This window comes from Pundamilia nyererei, unplaced genomic scaffold, assembly GCF_000239375.1.
Source record: "Pundamilia nyererei isolate P.nyererei 1_Seehausen unplaced genomic scaffold, PunNye1.0 scaffold00071, whole genome shotgun sequence".
NCBI lineage: Eukaryota > Metazoa > Chordata > Actinopteri > Cichliformes > Cichlidae > Pundamilia > Pundamilia nyererei.
Genome location: NW_005187472.1, coordinates 2,129,414 through 2,145,649, shown reverse-complemented (window position 1 = coordinate 2,145,649; position 16,236 = coordinate 2,129,414). Strand labels below are relative to the sequence as shown.

General features: G+C 39.4%; 1 protein-coding gene across 1 annotated transcript in view; it reads left to right on the top strand.

The window, feature by feature from the left end:
* Positions 1-16,236, top strand: part of col18a1a (collagen type XVIII alpha 1 chain a) — a 38,345-nt gene that overhangs the window by 19,172 nt on the left and 2,937 nt on the right. The window contains exons 7-37 of the mRNA XM_005736912.1: positions 825-887; positions 1,699-1,823; positions 3,102-3,128; positions 3,504-3,701; positions 4,073-4,099; positions 4,192-4,254; positions 4,374-4,451; positions 4,523-4,573; positions 4,685-4,816; positions 4,952-5,014; positions 5,792-5,836; positions 6,623-6,754; positions 7,433-7,501; positions 9,019-9,045; positions 9,388-9,486; positions 9,793-9,828; positions 10,012-10,101; positions 10,187-10,219; positions 11,265-11,300; positions 11,703-11,762; positions 11,852-11,929; positions 12,059-12,094; positions 12,211-12,264; positions 12,422-12,493; positions 13,163-13,237; positions 13,336-13,360; positions 13,758-13,811; positions 15,187-15,221; positions 15,306-15,428; positions 15,528-15,672; positions 15,884-15,948. Coding sequence (XP_005736969.1) covers positions 825-887; positions 1,699-1,823; positions 3,102-3,128; positions 3,504-3,701; positions 4,073-4,099; positions 4,192-4,254; positions 4,374-4,451; positions 4,523-4,573; positions 4,685-4,816; positions 4,952-5,014; positions 5,792-5,836; positions 6,623-6,754; positions 7,433-7,501; positions 9,019-9,045; positions 9,388-9,486; positions 9,793-9,828; positions 10,012-10,101; positions 10,187-10,219; positions 11,265-11,300; positions 11,703-11,762; positions 11,852-11,929; positions 12,059-12,094; positions 12,211-12,264; positions 12,422-12,493; positions 13,163-13,237; positions 13,336-13,360; positions 13,758-13,811; positions 15,187-15,221; positions 15,306-15,428; positions 15,528-15,672; positions 15,884-15,948 — 2,216 coding nt within the window. The remainder of the gene's footprint in view (positions 1-824; positions 888-1,698; positions 1,824-3,101; positions 3,129-3,503; positions 3,702-4,072; positions 4,100-4,191; positions 4,255-4,373; positions 4,452-4,522; positions 4,574-4,684; positions 4,817-4,951; positions 5,015-5,791; positions 5,837-6,622; positions 6,755-7,432; positions 7,502-9,018; positions 9,046-9,387; positions 9,487-9,792; positions 9,829-10,011; positions 10,102-10,186; positions 10,220-11,264; positions 11,301-11,702; positions 11,763-11,851; positions 11,930-12,058; positions 12,095-12,210; positions 12,265-12,421; positions 12,494-13,162; positions 13,238-13,335; positions 13,361-13,757; positions 13,812-15,186; positions 15,222-15,305; positions 15,429-15,527; positions 15,673-15,883; positions 15,949-16,236) is intronic.

The following is a 16,236-nucleotide window of genomic DNA, read 5'->3' as shown; positions in this document are numbered from 1 at the left end:
GGGGGTTGGGGACCGCTGGCTTAGACTGTATGTGCACAGTCCAAAAACACACTTACATACTCAAAGTAGTGCAGAGTAAGAGACTAATAAAATGCGACATGTTCAGTCATCAAGCCTGAAGCACAAACTGCTTGAAAGGTCTATATCTCACATCAAACTATATCATTTTCAAACTGCTCTAAAAGGCACAAATGGCATAAACAAAGTCTTAAGGTCCACTTTGTGACTGGAATTAACAGATATGAAACCTAGTAGACTACGAGTTGTTACAGCTGCCTGCATCTGGACACCTGCCCAGGAGTTAGTGATGTTGGCCACTTCGCCATTTTAAAGTGCTGCCCTCTTAAGTTACAGGCTTTCTGTATTGTCTGGCTTACCTTAATCACCAGTTTATCAACACTTTCCTAGTTATGCTTCATCTAATATTAAAGTTGTTCACAGTTTACTTAGCTCAGCTGTTTACTAGTACATACTGCCCTCTGATGGTGTTTTTATGTAGTGTGCTATAATACATTACTTCAATTCAGCCAAAATATGTTGGCATTACTAAGCACTCTGTGTACTCTCACTGTAGTACTGCCCAAGCCTAACTATCGTTGCATTTTCAGGCAGGCTGCAGATCATGTCCAAGCATTATGTTGCTGTTTCGCACCCACGTTTGATGATGACAAAACAGTAACAAAACTTTTGACACAGGAGAAAAAAACTGTTTACTATTAGAGCTTAATGAACAAAATGTTTGGCTTGTGTCCCAAAACTACTTTGAAGCTGACTCGAGGAATTCTGGAAACGTCATTTACACTGTATTTTTATATTGTGTTCAGCAAGGGACTCCCAGTACGTTTCACTTTCTGTGGAGTCCAGCCCCTTTCTTCGCGGTCCACAAGGTGGGTTGAGGGGAGTTTTAAAAACACAGACAAAGCATCCAAATCCTGCATCTCTTCTGCTGTCTGTCGAGATGCTCTGCTTATGGCATGTGTAGCTATCAAGCACGACTTCACATGGATTAAACATGCAAACGGGTACAGGAGTGCATGCATATACGTAAATGCTTCTGAATTCATTAACGGTGGTGAAATGTTAAAGTTTGGGCATTGATGGCTGTAATGCCCTGAAAAACTACATTCACAGAGAAATTTAGAAGAACTAAGAGTGAATGAGCAAGGAAGTGGAAAAAGTTAATATTTAAGAAATATTAAATTTCTTAAACAAATTAGAGAACTGAAGACGTGTGCAGGAATAGTTTCCTGTTGGCTTGGGCTGCTGATGCTGTTTCTTGTGGCATTATTTTATTCCAGCTATTTTTTTTTTCTTAAACCTGGAATATTAAAGATGTTCTTGCAGTGGGCATCATTTTGCTGTGCATGTGAGCACTGTTAAAAGTGGCCAGCTTCATGTTCAAACTGAGAACAGTTGGAGGTCAAACCTGGTCACATGTGAATATCATCATGGTATCTGTGCATGTGGGTGTGACCACCGTTAAACCTTTGCGTGGCTGAAAATTATGGCTGTGCACACACACAGATTCATGCGCCATCAGGCAAAAAGTAATTTTCTTTTACCTCTTCCTCTTCTTTTGGGAGCAGGAAATATCCTGTTTATTGTTTGGGATGTGGGATACAGTCGTTACTCATTTTTGAGAGGTTTTCATGAGGATATTAACGACTCTCCCCTCTGCTGTTGTTTTTCTCGGGCCAGTCGAGGCTAAAGGACAAAAGGGCGACAAAGGGGACAGAGGAGAGAAGGGAGAGAGGGGTCCAGCTGGGCCGAAGGGAGAAGCAGGCTCTGGCTCCAGCTCAAGGAGTGGATCCCGTGGAGACAAGGTTTGGACTCAAAGACATGTTTCAGCCTTTATGGTGGATAAAATAAATGTAGTTACCTGGTGATGCTTGAAACAGTTTCTTATTTAAGGCTTCCTGAAGGATGCATGTTTGGACAGCACAACCGTTTGTCTGTAGAATAGTGAGTTTTGGCTTAAAATTGTTATTTTTATATTTGGTTATGAAGTTATGTCAGCTTTGTTAGTTGTAATAATGTTTGTCCACGTTTTAAGGGCTCAAATTAAATGAAATCGCTTTCACGGCCTCACTCTATGTGCTATATCATTAAACGATCGTTGATGAATGAAGCATACATTAGTGTATCCTTTCCTTATCTTAACATAAGTTGTTACTAAGAGCCACACTTCAAGAGCCTTACCGTTGGTTGGAAAAGATAAGAGTAGCAGTGAAGAAGATGTGGTAAAAAATACCCTGAAGGAACACAAGAGGGAGCAGCAAATTTCTAATGGAATATCAACACATTACTAACAGTCTTGTATTTTGTTGATTGGCCTATTTGTGCTACTGGCAAACTAATGTACTTTATCACATTGGGGGGTGCTAGATGTTGTTGATATGCTGAAAATAATTAATTTAGCACATTGCTCTGTGTTTGCAAGGCAACATAATATATAATATAATTAAACATTTGTGGCTATAAATAGAATGACAGGATGCTTTTATAAGGTGCTGTTGGATAAAATGGGCTGTTTTTAGCATCTTAGTGGTTGCCAAGCATCATGGTGATATAATAATGTCCAACATAGATGAGAACCTTCAGGGGCTTCAGAGATGGACGTGTGTCCCAAGTTTGGTTGCTTAACTTCTGATAGTCTAGAAAGTTTTTTAGGCAAAGAAACAAACACTCTGACAGACAGCTTCATGCGTCATAGTTTTTATTTTATTCTGAAAGAAAACTACATTTGTGTTCTTATTTCGTCATTGTGAAAGTCAAAATGCACAATGATGACGGAAAAAGGAGAAAATCAAAATGAATCTATACTGACCTCATTATCTTCTGCCATGAGACACATGCATAAAGTGAGGTGATCTAAATTTATGCACAGGTAAAATTGTGAAACTGACATGCAACAAGTGAAATATGATCATGTGTAGCATTTTTTTTTAAGTGAATGTAGTTTTGATTCTGGATTTGATTTCTATTGATGCCACCTCAGCCACGGTATGAGACACTGGGGATGTGCTTCATGCCTGCTATTTTTTCAGGTCTAAATAGAGAAATTGTTTCATCATTGACTTTACTGTCTCTTCTATTTTCAGGGAGAATCTGGGACAAAGGGAGAAAAGGTAAGTAAGAGATTTCCCTCTGGCTCACTTGTAGCTCTATGATTTTGGTCGCTGAATAACACAAATGTAATAAACTACTAAAATTAAATGGGTGTGCCTGCTCTTCATGGCACCCTTGGGTGAACAACTCTGCTTCAAACCTCTTAACGTGCATCAGATTTCCAGTGATGCATTTGGGCTCTTAAGTAGCTAACATTTAGCTGTTAAATGTTAGCCACACTCCAAAAATAGTGCCTTACAAATCCAGTTTAACTGTTTGTATCGTTTCTCTAGTTGTTATCGCTGAGAAGAATGTTACAGATGCACTTTAGAAAGGCAAACAGTGAGAATATTACATTTCAGCGTTTTTCCTGCAACAATGCTTTCCATTTCTAGGGCAGCGCAGGCTTTGGATATAAAGGTGTAAAGGGCGAGCCAGGCCCACCTGGACCCCCGGGGCCCCCTGGTTCTCCAGGACCTTCACCCGAGTATACAGTCGGCAGTGACGGCTCAGTTGTTTCGAGAGTTCCCGGGCCCAGAGGACCACCCGGAGCACCAGGACCCCAGGGAACTCCAGGAGCTGATGGAGAGCCAGTTAGTGGACTGAAAATTATTTGCTTACTAGAAAACACCAAACACAACAAATGTGCTGTTACTGTTGAACCAACGTTACTGTATCTGTCACGGTTTGCATGTTTACATATATTATTCTGATTGTTTTCACATAGTGCTGAGAGAGTGCAAAGCACCGAAACTTGAGGAAACACAAACTGATAAAATACAAGAAAACTAAGGAAGCTAATTAATCTGACAACACATCAGTTTGCTTGAATGTCAGTAGTTCCTGTTGTGAGATACTTCTACATCCTACTCACAGGGCCCTGAATTTAAAATCTGTGGCCAACCTGATTTATTTACATACTAGTCTGACTTCTAACTCATGTCATTCTTTATTCATCCTGCAGGGTGATCCTGGTGAGGATGGAAAAACTGTAAGTTGTTTTTAATAATGTATGACTTTAAATACAGAATAGGCATCTCACAACATCTCAACTGCCCTAACATGATGATTTTCTCAATACAGGGTGCTCAAGGACCTCCAGGCTTCCCTGGAACCCCAGGAGACCCTGGAGCCAAAGGAGAGAAGGTAAGATACACTGACAGGGTAACAGGAAAGGAAAAAAAACAGAAGCTGTAAAAAGAATCATTTAATGTGCACATGTGCTGAGCAGACCTACCTTGTCTTAACAAATGTTGTACCTACAGGGAGACCGTGGAGAAGGTCATGCAGGCCCGAGGGGGCCTCCAGGTCCTCCAGGACCCCCAGGACCAGGATTCAGATCTGTGAGTTTCAGCTGATTTTAGTGCTTAATGATTGTTTTTAAGAGATTATCCTAATTTCAAATATATTTCAGACCTTTGAGGATATGGAGGCCTCAGGATTCCCTGATCTGGAATCTATTCGGGTGAGAGAAAAAACATTACTTCTTTAATTATTCAGGGTTTTGTTTATATATGTTTATATTGTGGTGAAAGTCTAAATGTAATGAATGTTTTTGTTTTGTTTTTAAATGCAGGGTCTACCTGGGCTACCAGGTCCACCAGGCCCCCCCGGACCACCTGGTCTTCCCGGCGCCTCTACAGCTGAAACGGCATCGAGTTCTGCAGCATTTGGACCACCAGGAAAAGATGGAGCACCTGGTAAACCTGTAAGTGTCAGGCTTGCAACATGACTAATTAATACATATATCAACACTCAAACTCTCTGAAGTAACTTCTCAGTCTAACCAAATATCAATAATCAGCTAAGAATGTCTATCTGATCCTAATCTTTTGGCCTCTAGGGCTTGCCTGGCATACCGGGTACTGATGGCAAACCAGGAGCTCCTGGTCCCAAGGGGGAGAAGGTAAAGACTATGAAGATAACGGTTTCTTCTCTAAGAACTAAATAAATCTGATCTAAAATGACATTTCGTCTAATGTGTAATAAACGCTAAAAGTGTGCAGTAGCTGCTGGGGTTCAGATATCAAGAGCAAAAATTAAAATCCAGAGAGAACTGCAATAAAAAAAAGCTTTCAAGCTATGCTAACTAGCTTTGACCTTCCAAGTGTTGGATGGGAAGCAATGTGTGGATCTCCAGGCTTTCTAGTTTCCCCTCTGGACTGGATAACTGGTAGTCCTAAATTTGCCATAGATGTAAATGCGAGTGTGAATCCTGAAAGGCACTGGAAGCCTCTACAGGAAGTCTCCGAGAAATTTCAGTGATTTGGTGGTGTGACAGGTAAGCTAAGTGTTGGCGATCCAAAGTACTTGGTACTGGATTAAACGAATCTAAATTCCAAAAAAGATTCATCTAAGCTGAGTACCACTGGGAGCAAAGGATACTGTGACACATGACACAAACGCTACTCATTTCAACCACAAATATTAGGGGTGGGAAATACAGTAGCAAGAGTTTTCTATGCAACTATATCCTTAAATGTCTACTGGCTACCAACTATAAGCTATTAAGCGAATGCTGATGAGTAAATTGCTCAGTCTTTGGACAGGCATTAGACACAACATGTCCACAGCCGCTTTTAGATTTTTTGAAAGTAAGAAAATTGTTCATAGTTCTTATTTCAAGTTTCTATTCAACTTTAAATGGTGTTGATAAGTGTTGTCACTGTGTTTCCTAAAATAGGGTGATGCTGGCGAGCTGGGTCTTCCAGGAGCAATTGGAGAAAAGGTGTGAATTGATGACCTGTTTTTTTCTCTCTCCTTCTTTCCTTTTTAAAGATTTTATCTCAAAGTTAGTGTCATAAAGTGCTCTTGATGTAACTTGTTTTAGTAATTAAAAATTGTTTAGACAATCCTGAGAAGAAGGTAAGTACATTTCAAAGTTTATGGCACACTTTTGGGATCTCCGAGTATGTAGAGGCACCCACAGGATAACCAGTATGTCATGTAATACTTCTAAAACTTTTCCTATCCCTTTCTCTTCCTCAGCCAAGTTCCTACTTTTCTTTTCTCACCAATCTGCTGCCTCACTATTTATCCTCCTCCTCTCCTAAGCCTTCCCATCTGCAGGTAACTGGGCTCCAGCGTGTCAGTCATCAAAGAGGATTTGTGTCTTCTAACAATATGCAAATGTCTGTCAAATACTGTCAGTTGCAGACTTGACTTTAAGTCTAATCTGAGAATTGGATGTGTTTTATTTCACATATTCTGACATCTAAATTTAGTCCCAGGACAGTGAGCATGGGTTTTGTGCAAAACAGTGTGTGCTTTGAAAACTCCTTCCAAGTACTCTGATGGCTGCATGTTTAGTTTTGGATGATACATGATGCCAATTAATTAAAAACACATTGTAGCTTTATTTATTCAATTCAGTTTTTTATATATATACACAGTGCCAAATCACAAAAACAGTCACCTCAAGACACTTGTGAGGCGACTGTTGTTTATTATGCAGTCTACTAAGTATTAAATCTCTTATTTGCTTTGATTAATTTATTTAATTTTTGCCCTACAGGGTGCTCAAGGAGAACGTGGTTTACCAGGAACTCAAGGAGAGCCAGGATTAGCTGGTCTGCCTGGACCCAGGGGACCAGTTGGATCTCCTGGACCTCCCGGGCCTCCTGGACCAAGTTATCGAGTTGGATTTGTAAGTTATCATGATAAGGTACTTTTACTTGTATAGCACTGAATCCTAGCAACCATTACCTCAAGGTGCATTACATTCTAACAAGTTCCTATATCTTATTAGAATGTTGCTTTGTAGCTGATTTTGTCTTATTTTAAGTGTAATGAGATATTTCTACTAGAAATAAGACAAATATACTTGGCAAGATTTTGAGTTTTTGCAGTGCACTACAATAATACAGAGGAAACACCAGCAATCAGACAACCCGCTATGAGCAAGCAGTTGGCAACAGTGGAAGGGAAAACTCCCTTTTAAGGGAAGAAACCTCAGGCAGATACGGGTTCAGGGAGGGGCAACCTCCACACTGAGGCATGACCTGATCTTTGAAGAGGTAGAGGAGGTGGGCAAGCAGAGGGAGGTCTGGTTTCTCTGCTTAGACTGCTGCGCCCATCATTCCAACCGGGATAAGCTGCAGAAAATGGATGAATGGTTGGGTGAAAGTAGACATATTTAGTTACGTATATATAGTGATTGGCTTATAAGTTAAAATATTTACTGGAAATGTTTCAATCAGTTTCCAGAGTTTTCCCCTCCCACGATCCAAAATGTGACAGACTAGTGACATGCTAGCTTTACTATGTTTCTTTTGCAAAAAACATTTAATCTCCAAAAATGCAATTTAAAATATTTCATTTGAAGGATGACATGGAGGGCTCTGCTGGTGGTTTCAATGGACGTCCTGGCATCGGAGGACCAGATGGAATACAGGTACACGTGTTCTTATCGACTTTGGAAGATAATTTTATATAAGGCTTAAATTCAGAGTAAAAATTTGAATAAGCAATAGTACTTGCTTAACCCTTTATAATACATGGAAATGTTCATTCACCGAACTGAGCACGTGTATACACCCTTATATAGGTTGTGCTGTTCTACAGTATGGTACTTGATGGGCTGGCTTCCATAAAAGAGACAAGCAGGAAGCATTTTAAAGCAAAATCCAGGCAACTTTGAAGGAACAATAACAAGTGAGTTTAGAATTAGTGAAAACAAAATATATTACCATAGAAACTGAAAATATAACAAAGTAAGTTAAAATAACATTATGTTGCAGCCCTTTTTTCATTCATAAATCAAAACAAATTACAAATATTGACTGACTAAATCATTTTAACGGTACTTGGATTAAAAACGAGGCGATCGTGGCTCAAGAGTTGGCAGTTCGTCTTGTAATCGGAAGGTTGCTGGTTCGAGCCCCGCTCGGACAGTCTCGGTCGTTGTGTCCTTGGGCAAGACACTTCACCCATTGCCTACTGGTGGTGGTCCGAGGGCCCGGTGGTGCCAGTGTACGGCAGCCTCGCCTCTGCCAGTGCGCCCCAGGGCAGCTGTGGCTACAATGTGTGTGTGTGAATGTGTGTGTGAATGGGTGGATGACTGAATGTAGTGTAAAGTGCTTTGGGGTCCATAGGGACTAGAAAAGCGCTATACAAATACAGGCCATTTACCAAACAAACTAATTTACATATTCCTGTATATGAAGCCTAAAAAGCCCTTAAAATGGGGTAAACCTTGTATTCGATCACTGTGTAGTCATGGCAACATCCAATATACTGTTGACCACTACTGTCCTACAGTGAGTTTATGATAAGGTACTTTTTCTTTTTTTTCTTTTTAGAAATAACAAGTATGGCTTGGTAAATGCTTTTGGTGCATTCGTGAATAACTGACCTACCACCACTTGTGTTAGTTTTAAATGACCAAGTCATGTGATCCAATATGGTATCACCAAATTTCTAGAAATCCAACCCTAACAATACCTATTGAACTATATATAATGCAAGGGTTTCATCAACTTACCACAGTTAGTTCTGATATTATAACCATAAATTTTGGCGTAGGTAAGGATGAAAAACTCAATTTTCCAAATTCTGACATGGTTCTGGGCCATTGCTGATAGGTCAGATACACTAATGTCACTAGCTGTCACATAACCCGATCTTTCCTGATTGGCTAGAAGAAACTCAACCTTACAGTGAGTTATGGGATGGCCAGTTTTGATGTCCATTTAAATGATCAAATATGGTTCCATCAAGGGTTTATCAAGAGTCTATTAAGCCATCTGATTAAAAGGTTTCTGACCAACATGATCTCTCGCTTGCAGATTTCTGTAAGAATGTTTTTAGAACTGTTCAAACAATTTTTACGAGGAAACTGCAAATACATGATGAAGGATGAAGAAGCTATACATGAACTACCAAATAACCCAAACAAATATGTGCTTTCAGGGTCCTCCTGGATTACCTGGACTTCCAGTAAGTAAATTATAATTTATGTTGAGGTGGAAAGCTTGGAGTATGATCACAAATAACAACAACATGTCCTTAAATGTAATTAGTTGTTGACCAACATCCATCCAGCCAACAGTCGACACTGATTATCATTGCCCTTTGCATTAGGTTTTGCCCTCCTGCTTGCAAAACATAGTCCTACGCTGAGTTTGAAACATCAAATCTAGCTTGATGTGTTCCACATTAAGTCAAGGAAGCAAGATTTAGAAGTTCAAGTTTCTGCTCTGTTTCCTGTTTGCTGCCATTTTCTTCTTCTTCGTTTATAATTTTGTTTGCCACCAACTCAAATTGAGTGTTCTTCTGCAGGGTAACCCCGGCTTGCCCGGCAGACCAGGTGAGAAGGGTGATGGAGGTCCTGCTGGAAGAGATGGGCAACCAGGCCTGGATGGCTTCCCTGGACCTCCGGTAAAAACCCCCCGACAAAAACAACTTAATAAATAAAGATTAAATTAAATCTCTGAATTAGACAGATTAGTTGAAGAATATTTACATATGTAATAATTTCTCCAAGTTTTTATCTTTATCTTTGGAATAGAATTTTTCATGTTGGCATTCATGGACAACTTGTATATTAAAACTGATATATGAAAGAAAAAAACAAAACAACGTTTGTTGTTTGAACGTTTCATGTAATTAGGTTAGTCTGCAGACCGGTCATTTGACATACAGGTTTCTCTGTTGCTAAAGTATCTCACTCTTTGAATTTTACAGGGATCAAAGGGTGACAGAGGAGACAAAGGACAGATGGTGAATATCATTTGTAATTATGATTGCACTTGTTTTACTACAAAGCACTCATTACTAAGATATAACACGAATGATATCTCCTACCACAGTAGCCTTCCTTAACCTTCTGTCATGTTGATTATGTGATAAGCTTTCACTACTGGATGCTAATAAATTTTTTTTCCTCTTTCTTTCTGGTTTTAGGGTGAACCAGGTCGAGATGGAACTGGACTACCCGGTCCACCAGGTCCACCTGGACCACCAGGACAAATCGTCTACCAGACATCAGGCAATGTAAGTAAAAAGAGATGAGCACTGCTGTTTGAGTCTGTATGAAGCTAAAATCCAAACCTGATGGTAATGTCTGCCTTTTCCACAGTTTGATGAAGTCGTTGGCAGAGCTGGCCCTCAGGTATGTTTGAACTCTGAAGGTGTTTTTGGACTAAAGACAAAGAGGAGTTTCACTTCATGTTACTTGCACAGATTCAAGCATGCTTGTGGTCCATGTCACAACCCAGAAATGTTACAATTGGTATTAACACTAACATTTTTTTATACAATTTACCAGGACGTCCTACAATTTTGTTTCCTAATGTTGAATCATGCAGCTTTGGTTACCCTCAAAGGGTACCAGTAAGTTATTCCTTCATTTCTAATCATCAGGCGAATCCACAATCTGTGGGAGAATCTCAGCCGATGGCCTTTGAAAAGAAAAAACCCCAAAAACAATTTCAACCAACTAATGCTTATTCGCCTTTATGCATACTGCATGAAATATGCATAGGCTCTGTAATCACACAGTGGAAAAACCTGGACTTCCACAATATTGCACAATAATACCAATATCAACATGTTACAAAACAGCTCTAACATTGGTATCACGGTGAGCATGGACCTGTAGATCCATACCAGCCTCGATATTTGCTGATACTGGCAAATAAGGGCCAAAGCCCATTTTGAAGTTGATGTTGGCAGCAGGGTCCCACTGGAAAAGTAAGTCGTACTCAAAAGAAACATCCAGGGGAATATTTTACAACTTCTTCTGCCATATTTTTAAATGTTTGCATTTGTGACTATAAGGAATAGTTCCCTTATAAAATGGGCTGTCAACTGAAACATGACAAACAGCTTCTACCAAGATTTATACCGCACAGCAGAGTATACAATTATGGTGTTCAAAAGAAACCTCACTGCTCATTACAAATTTACAGTGTTGTAACAACTGTGGAAAAGTGACAGCCAAGAAACAAACACTGGTTTTCATTCACCTACACCAAGCAAAAGCAGCACTTAACTTCACAACCTGCATTTTTAGCCTTAATTTGTGTTAGCCATAAACTGTGTGTGGATTTGCTCATAGTTACTGGTAAACAAATGTTTGGCTGGTATTAAGGAAAATGAATAAAACTGATCTAATCAAGTTAAACAGAGGTGTGTGGTTTTGTTTTCCTCTACAGGGTGGGCCTGGTTTACCTGGTCGAGCTGGATTTCCTGTGAGTTTGCCTCTGTTACATAATTGTGTTTTCTTGCATAACTATATGCACAATATTAAAAATTTAATATGTAATTACATGAATGTGGGACATCAGATGATATCATTTTATTCTTTTGAAACAATACTGTAATGCTGTATTAGTCAGGGATTACTTTGAGATAAACACGTTTGGAGCGCTAGCTTGTATGTAAATCAGGAGGATAGGGTGTGTAGGCAGGTGACGTACCAATATCTGTATTTATTAATTTAGCCATCAACAAATGATTCTTTATACGAATGTCAATGATAAGGCCCATTATATTGGCTTATTTGCTTCATGGTAACAAAACGTTGGGTGCTGTCAAATCTAACTCATCTAATGTTTTCATGTATTTTATTGTATTTTTTTAATATATTGCAGGGTCCAATGGGGCCAAAAGGTGACCGAGGAGATCCTGGTCCTCCAGGCTATGGTGAGAAGGTAAAGTCTACATTATATGTTACTCTTAATTTGGCTGCTCTGATCATTTCTGTCATTGAGTATTTGTTGTCTTGGTGCTCTGTGTTCAGGGTGAAAAAGGGGAGCCAGGCTTGGTTATTGGCCCTGATGGAAATTTTCTGAATTTGGCACAGCTAGCTGGTCCAAAGGTGAGTCTCAGTGAATTTGACTATCTGGATTTCTATCTATTATGCATTAATGTACTCATGGTCTTTGGTGTATTTTGTGATGATCATTTTGTTCTTGAAACTAATCATCCCCCCAAACCATGCATGCAGGGAGACAGAGGACTTCCAGGACCTGTTGGGCCCCCTGTAAGGTTTTCCATTTCTAAGACTTTTTTTGGTTAATGTACTGAAACTGTTTCAATTACCTTATTCAATCACCAGTCAATTGACAGCGCGTTTAATTATATAATTTATATGTGCAGGGACCATATGGGCCTCCTGGACTGAAAGGTGAAATTGGAATGCCTGGAAGACCTGTAAGTGCTTCTTTCTTATTGTTTTACTAAATACTGACCATAGTGAAGTGTATTCTATACCATTTTTTACTTTTGACCTTAGTGTGGTTTTTATCTTTTTGTTTCTATTGTCCAAGTTCAACAAAAGACAAATAAATCAATAACTTTCTCCCTTCAGGGTCGTCCTGGGATAAATGGATATAAGGGTGAGAAAGGAGAGCCAGGGGTTGGATCTGGCTTTGGCTACCCTGTAAGTATTAATACTATTATCAATACCTTAGCTTGAGAGGCTTAGCAGCAAAGATGGTTTGATGACATTGGCTTACTTTACATCCCTCAAGCCTGTATTTTACAGGCATTGTGTGACTTCCCTGCTCCCATGTTAAAGGTCACTTTAAAACACAACTGGCAATCACACAGAACTCTTGACACTGAGTGTAAATACAGAGTCACTTTCAACTTAAAAGGTTAATTTTAGCACATTATAAATGTGTTTTTTTTAACCCCAACAAATTTGTAAGTCTTTTTTCCCCCTTTTCTATTTTTTTGGTTTTAGCTTTCATAACTAAACATATACTGAGCATCATTAATTTGTTAGCTCTGTTTTTTAATCTTTTAATGAAACTAAATTCAACAATGACACCTTAGGTTCTAAATACTGCATTCAAGTGAACTTTCATTTAGCTAAGCATTACTAAAGCAACTTGTGATTCATTAAAAAAGAGCTGCACTTCTTTCCTCACACAAAACAACCTACTCTACTCTTCTTTTGTTTTTAAATGCCAAATGTTATGTTGCCAAACACATTTCTCCAAGAGTGGCCACATTTAATCCCAGCCAAAGCTTTACAGTCAGTTATATTAAACTCACAAAAATTATTGAGTCCTCCAAAAATATTGAATATCTTTGTTTTCATTAGGGAGTGCCTGGCCCTCCAGGACCACCTGGGCCACCAGGACCCCCTAGCCCAGCCAGTCCTTTAGACCGTTTCAATGTGAGTACACAGCTTCCCAAAAATCTGGTCATGTCTCATCTTCCCTACCGATTATTTTCCTCTGTTGTTGTTGTTGATTGTTTCCCTTCTGTTAACAGCGCTATGATGAAAGGAATTATCCAGGTATGTCATCTTCACTTGTTTTATTGTTTTAGTGTGTAAAAATAAATACATTACAAAAATATATGGTCAGATTAAATTAATCAAAAAGAAGGATCACAGTAGAGAGGGTTCAGTAAATATGGGAGGGGAAAGGAGGAAGGATTTTTAAAGGGTTCAAAGTGTCTGCAGAGATAAACAGTGCAATCTATGAATTTAATTTCAGTTCTGCTCCTTCAGCCTGCAAAGGATATACACTCCACTGTCAGGAGATTAAGCTTTCAAGTCTAGATTTGAAAAAAAAGAATGAAGAAGTCACTGGCAGTAGAGCACATGGCTTTCAAGGGTTCGATGATATTTAAACCTGCAGAGAGTTATGAGTAATTTTGTAATGTGAAAAACTTTGTATTTTGTGTTGTAGCAATTAAAGGAGAAAAAGGGGAGCGTGGTGAGACTGGACTTCCAGGGATCCCAGGTAAGTCCTCATTTTTGAATTAAGAATAAATGAAATTTCATTCCTTTATGATTGTAAAGGGTTGTGCAATCTTTTCTGTTGACGTTTCTCACGTAAAGTCGTGCATATACTGCTTAAAGAGTTATGTGCTATACTGCGAGGGAAGTGTGTAATCTGCGATTGGTTGGGAATAGTTCCCGGAAGTTTCTGGCTCTCAATAAGTGAAATCACATACAAAGAAGGTGCTACACCAAAAACCTCCTAGTGATTGCTTTGGTCGCTAGCAGATTGCAGCTGTTGTCTGTAGTTTCTCATGTTTGTCTGTAAATGCGCGTTTACTACTAACCCAGCAATAGTAAAATCTGAATAAGTGCAACACAAATAATCTGGATTAGAGTTGTTCCTGGTGACTAATTTCTTAGTCGACTAACCGACTAGTCTAAGACTAAGAAACACTCAGATTTAGGTTAAATTTGAGAACTGTTTATTTGAAAATATCAAAAACTAACAAAGGCATTTTAAGCCATTTATTGCGTCCTCTACTCTGAACAGCTCCCAGTTAACTGAACTCCTCACCCTATCACAGGTGGGAGAGAGCCCATCCACCTTTTGGAGAAAGCTCATTTCTGCCAATTGAACCTGCAATAATAGTTTTAACAAAAACTCTGCTAACAGATTTATGGCTTTTCTCAACAACAATCTGATGGCAGATGGCTACAAAAATTTTTTTAGGAGACATTAATTTTCTGGCTTTGGGCATCAATTAATATTTTAACAATTAGATTAAATGACTAGTACGTCTGGTATCAACTAGTGACAACAGCGATGATTAGTCGACTTGTTGACCTCCCTAATCTGGATTCAAATATACTGGTAGTATTGACTGAATGCATTAATGGAAAAATAAATTTTATAAGGAAAGACTCACACGTGGTCATTGTTTCAACACTTGAAGGTGGGCATGTGTGACATTTGCGGGGGTATATTTGTTGGCAAAATCTCACAGGGATGACAGCTAAACGTTGACATGCTAACCAGCTGTTTGATTGGCCCTTAGTATGACACAGACTGTTCGTGTAAAACACTGTGATTACTCACTGCAATGATTACCTTCTCCTTCATTTTGATTCTTAAACAACTACCCTGCTCTCTGAGGATTACAATGGCGTGGGGCAGTGAAACAGTTTCATTTGATTTACCAGCTGATCTACTAGCACCTGAAAAGTTGAACTATAGTGCTAAAGCCTGAAATTCGTACATGTGAATTACATGTCTTTGTGATCACACTGACCATTGTTGATCCCCGAGATCATGAACTGTCAGCACAACTATAATGCTGCATATCCAGCACGCTACACAACTGCTTCACTAAAGCATCTTTTTTTTTTTTCCCCAGGAGCATCCCCTAATGTTGATATCTACACATTGAGGGTAAGCTAGCTCATTGTTACTCCAGTCATTTTTTTTAGTTTATTTCTTCTTCATCAACAAACAAAGTTGAACTTCTTCTGACAGAATGAACTGAAGGGAGAGCGTGGAGAATCAGGTGTCAAGGGAGAAAAAGGAGAGCCCGGTGGTGGATATTATGACCCTCGATTTGGAGGAGTCCAAGGACCTCCAGGACCACCTGGCCTCCCAGTGAGTTCTGAGACCTTATTTGTTAATACAACCAAAAAACATTTGGCCCTGATCTAGATGTGATATTCCAGAAATTTCTGATTTTCTTTTCCACATTAGGGTCCAAAGGGAGATTCTATAATTGGGCCACCTGGACCATCTGGACCAACAGGGCCACCAGGAATTGGTTATGATGGTCGTCCAGGTCCTCCAGGACCACCTGGACCCCCGGGGACTCTTTCAGGATCATATCGGCCCAATTATCGTAAGTGTCTTTTTCCACAAAAAAAGAAAAAAAAGACACTTTTTGGGGAAAAAAACAATACAGATTTACAGGTTTTAACCTGTAAATCTGAATTGTTTACAGGTAGCCACATCTTAATCTTACTGAATGCACTTTACTGGTTGAATACTGGAGATAAATTGCACTTCTGTTTCTATTTTTTTTTTAAATTTTTTTTTTTTTTATATTTAAGCTGTCAGTGTCCCTGGTCCTCCTGGCCCTCCTGGCCCACCTGGAGCTCCTGGACTATCCTCTGGAGTGAGTACTATCACTGAATTTTAATCATGGCTCCATCACAAGACTCTGAATTCACAAAATTCATTTATCTGTAGAATGGCAGTTTTTGATTTATTTTTTGTACCCACCCATTCATATATCCATCCATCGTCTTCCGCTTATCCAAGGGTTGGGTTGCGGGGGCAGCAACCTAAGCAGAGAAGCCCAGACCTCCCTCTCCCTAGCCACCTCCTCCCTGGCAGAGTCCATTACCCACTGGGAACAAGTCCGACTTATTGCCCGAATGAAAACCCTATTGTTTCTCCTGTA